At 40.9% G+C, this 4,629-nt stretch overlaps 1 protein-coding gene across 1 annotated transcript; it reads left to right on the top strand.

Annotated features, from left to right (window-relative positions):
* The first annotated feature begins 1,119 nt into the window (after positions 1–1,119).
* LOC119647666 lies at positions 1,120–2,724 on the top strand. Its single transcript, XM_038048742.1, has one exon. It carries the CDS (start codon positions 1,120–1,122, stop codon positions 2,722–2,724), a length of 1,605 nt encoding a protein of 534 aa, XP_037904670.1.
* The last annotated feature ends 1,905 nt before the right edge of the window (positions 2,725–4,629 follow it).

The following is a 4,629-nucleotide window of genomic DNA, read 5'->3' as shown; positions in this document are numbered from 1 at the left end:
TGTATGGGTGATGTTTAGTATCAAATAAAAGGGCTCAATGAGCACATTCCGAAGCTGGCACTTTTCTCGGAAACGGGAGATGAGTGCAAAATTTTTTGAGGTACCCTTGCCTTGGTGGTGCAGTATCAGTTCCGCTTTGGTTGGGTTTATGTCAAGTTGGCTCACAGGTACACCTTTCGCAATGCCACGACTTTGACCCTGCTCCTGTCCATTATTCGCAAAATTTCGTTCATCACTATTGTGTATGCCTCTGTTCACAGCTCTGGTCAAATAGATATCTCCCAGATCCTACTGGATCATCCTTGTTATTAATATGGAGATACCTCTCCAATCCAATTCTGGCCACGGTTTCCTTCATAGCGTTGGTACTAACGTTGTTGAATACTCCCTTTATATCTGAGAAGGCAGCTAGAGTACGCAGCTTGTACTGCAGTGACAGTTCAACCGTACAAATTACCTCGTGGCGAGGTGTCCTAGGACAGTGTCCGGCACTTGTGCAAAGTAGGTCGAGACATCTGGGAAAACACTTAATACCAGAGCTGAAACATCTGGAAGTAGGGAACATACTAAAGCTCCTAACGGTTACAGGCCTGCTTGAGATATGAACAATAGGTCGCGGTTCGACTTTCCCTTAACAGAATAATAATAATAGTAAATTTGATGCAACAAATTTTGTTGTCCGGACAGAAAAGATATCGACTTAAATAGGGGTGAGGGGGTTATTGGATACTACATTTGCAGTTTTATTTTTCTGGCGATAGGCGTTCCTCACAGCCACTAAATGTATTGGATTCATAATCGAAATGAATTCAGTTTTTCTTTATTTACAGGATTACAGCAACGGTGAACATTGTCAATCGGTGAACGCAGCTTTACTGGCATATACGGTTACATATTGTCACTAGAACTACGCTCAGCCTCCTCAACCCTTATCGATATACTATGAGACCCACCGCATTCATAATTACAATTTCATTTTCCCTAATTCCAATTGAAATTTCTGCCTCTACGCAGGATTTTCTAAATATTCTGTCACAGGTCAGGGACCAGTTTCAGTTTGATTTATTCGCCACGGTCGCCACACATGATTCTCCAATGTCCAATGAAGTATTTCAAGAAATGCATCAAAGTTTATCAGTTCCAACAATGCACTACTCAAATTTATGGAATGCACCCAAACACGCTAACCTATATCAGCACGATAATGTTGTGTTGGAAAAATTTAATCGAAATTTCTTATTGATTGCCATAATCGATGGAGTAACAGTAAGGAATGCTCTTCTAGAGAAGGTTTTCGCATTAACATACCGTACTCTTATGGCTAAGGTCATATTTTTTTTGGCTGAAAATACAACAATGACCACGACTGCTATGCAAGGACTTATTCGTAAATGCTTCGACTCGTCTGTTGTAGATGTTGTATTTTTCCAAAACCAAGATCCACCCTTGATGTTCACTTATCATCCCTTCAATAACCTTCAAATTATCAAATTAAAAAAAGTTTCCGAATTTTTCGCGAATCGTTTGATGAACTTCAATAAGTACCCGTTGAAACTTATCAAGTTCAATTCACCACCCAGAGCAATACTGCACCGTGATGGGGAACAAGTTCTGGGATATTTTGGACATTTGATTACATCCTACCTCCAAAAGCGCAATGCAACTATTGAAATTATACCTAGAAACGAAGAGAAATCTATATTTGAGGAGGTTATCAAATATATCTCTACGAAGGAACTAGATATGCCATTTGGAGCTATGCCAATGTTTCATCGCAACATTGGAGAAATGTCGTATCCTGTTATATTCGAGAAGTACTGCGTGATGGTTCCAGCTCCTAAAGTTATCCCAGTTTATCGAAATTTCCTACAACCATTTGAAGAAAACGTCTGGATTGCGGTTATTTGTGGAGCAGCTTATACGACTTTTGTGACCTATATCGTCAGTGCTGTCGTCAACGGTAGAAAAGATATATCTGCGGCACTTGCCACTTCCATTTGTTTTATCATCGCTAGGGGCGAAATCGGCATTTATTCTAATTTAAACCGGAGGCTCCTGATCATATATTTACTCCTTTTCGTATTGGGGTTCATCCTGTCAAACATGTACTGCGCTCAACTCACGACATTTTTGACCGCTCCTTCGTATGAACCCGAACTTAAAACGCTGGACGACCTAGCTGCCGCAGGTTTGAAGATCGTAACAGAAGACTCAGAAGTAAATTACTTATTAAAGTTTGATGCCTATAAGAAATATCACCCGCTGCTAGTCGGACTACTGCCCTTAGACAATGCCAAAGTGAGAAAAGATATGAACAATACAAATGCCCTTTTCAATCCCGTTGACATTTTTGAATATTTGGACGACATCCAAAAATATCAAAACGATATTAAATTCAAAATCTCAGATATGTGTCCTTACGTCGTGTATTTTGGTGTTGCTTTTAAAGATGAATCAATCTTAGTTGAGGACTTCAACAGGCACATTTTTCTAGCGCAACAATCAGGACTATTGGACTATTGGAAAATAAATGCATTCTTTGAAGCATTACGATCAGGATACCTACGTCTGAAAAGAGGAAATAAGGAATTCGGACCAACACAACTAACACTGATACATTTGCAAATTGCTTTTTACGTAGTACTCTCAGGTTGGGCTATTTCAATTTCAGCTTTCACTGCTGAACATTTATATAATTATCTTATTAAGTACAAGCAAAACTAGATATAGTAAGCATTTGTATCTGTCTTTGGATTAATCTTATCTATGAAATAAAAGTGTGTTAACAATATGAAAAGAAGTGTTGCTAAGAAGGACACTGATTAAAAGGTTTTGAACAATATTGAAATTTGCAGATTAGAATAAGACTAAGGTTTCCATGAAGATGAATACAAAGGTTTGTAACTCTCCAAGTGGTAAGAAGTCAGAGACTTCGAATCCATCCTCAACTTTTTGATATCAGGTCGTGGCCGAGGAACGGAGTTTGGTGGCCTCACTAAATTCATGGTCCTCCACGGAGAAATCTGTGACAGGTTCTCCACTTCAGTGGAAAATCTTCACTCGGTGCCTAAGGCGCGGTCAGCCAGAAAGAATAGTGCAGCAACTCCCTTAATGAGAGAAACTGGAAACCTGAGTACAACCGGCCTGCCGATGACAATGTGGCGCGGCAGGATTCGCAGCATTCGGAATTTGTTTCGAATGCGAACAAATAGATGGCGCGCCGAACTATCCACTCTTTAATGCTCGCCACGGGTGTGGAGGACTAGCGGTGAGAAGGTGCCGTTGGTTGGGACAGGAAAAGACCGCATGGAAATAAGCCGCTTTCTTCTGTCTTAACCACCGGCAGGTACGCACAGTACGCTTTCTTTTCGAAGAAAATTCATCGATTATCCGAACCGAAGTATTCTTATAATGTGTAGTGGTTTTATAAAATCAAGTTCAATTAAAATTAGTAACTAGCTAAATTCGGTGTATTGTTTTATTTAAACCAAAGAAAAAAACAGACGAAGAACTAAATTGAAATTGTTTAACAATTGATCCCAACTATAACTAAACAGACAACGTGAAACTTTATTCTGCCTAGCAGTAACCGTAAAGGTTCATGAAAGACAGTATTGGAAACAAGGTTAAAGTGGTGACCCCGTGAGCACGCACCAAAGTGCGTCATTTTTCATCAAACCAGAAACGTAAACTGACAGAAGTTTTATGCGCTTAAGGAGCATGACCTGAAAAAGTGAACATCAAAGTTATTGGCCGCGAAACATATTTGATTATATCAGCAATAAGTCGTCTTTCTTCTACGTCCGCTTGGAAATTTGTGTACTTATACAATTCGCCAGCAGTCAACGGGAGGCCCATAGTACAGCAACAATAGTTTCAATACCCGCTGGCACAGTAGTTGTAGCAGCACTAGCCCATCAACAGCAACAGTAATGAAAAAGAGAATCGAACAGCTGTAGCTGCAACATCAGCAGAATACACAACAGCAACCGGCAACAACAGCATCAACACTTTCAGCAGAGCCCTTGGATCCATCAAGCTCCTACTCCAAACTTAAACCAAGAACATTCACCACGAACCATCCAACAACAGAACAGTTTGCAGGGTCAACGCGTTTGCATCAACCGACGCCTTCACCGCATTATTTTAATTCATAATAATTAGAAATTAATTTAAATATTTTGTTAAGTATCTTCAAGAACGAATTTTATACTTTTTTGATATATTAATTAGCGAAAAAAAGCAGCAATAAATATTGTATCCGCTGCAGGAGACGGCGTGGAGGTTTTTGAAGTGCGTGTTATCGTTGGTTGTCCGCTCTCTGGGCGAGTTGCTGTGATTGATTTCGGTCTGCGCTTAAAGGCGTCCGCTTCGGTGGTAATTTCCCTGTTCGTGCGTACATTTGTAGGTTCGGCCTGCCGGGTAGTTAGAGCAGCTTCACCGCGTCTCCCTTTAAACACTCGCGTCGCAGCAGTAGTTTTTTGTTAGTCAAGATGTCGGCCGACAACAAAGACGCGGCAGGCCCATCGGACCTGCAAGTGACCACTCTCGCGTGCGTGTTCCTCCATTTTGGCGGCGGAACCCGGAGCTGTGGTTCATACATTTGGAAGCGCAGTTCCAGATATCCGG

Source organism: Hermetia illucens, chromosome 2, assembly GCF_905115235.1.
Source record: "Hermetia illucens chromosome 2, iHerIll2.2.curated.20191125, whole genome shotgun sequence".
NCBI lineage: Eukaryota > Metazoa > Arthropoda > Insecta > Diptera > Stratiomyidae > Hermetia > Hermetia illucens.
The sequence above is the reverse complement of the archived record's forward strand: the minus strand, read 5'-3'. Positions and strand labels throughout refer to the sequence as shown.

What these genes read in the sequence shown, in the direction of transcription:
- LOC119647666 (XM_038048742.1), top strand. Translation starts at nt 1,120, where the DNA reads ATGCATCAAAGTTTATCAGTTCCAACAATGCACTACTCAAATTTATGG.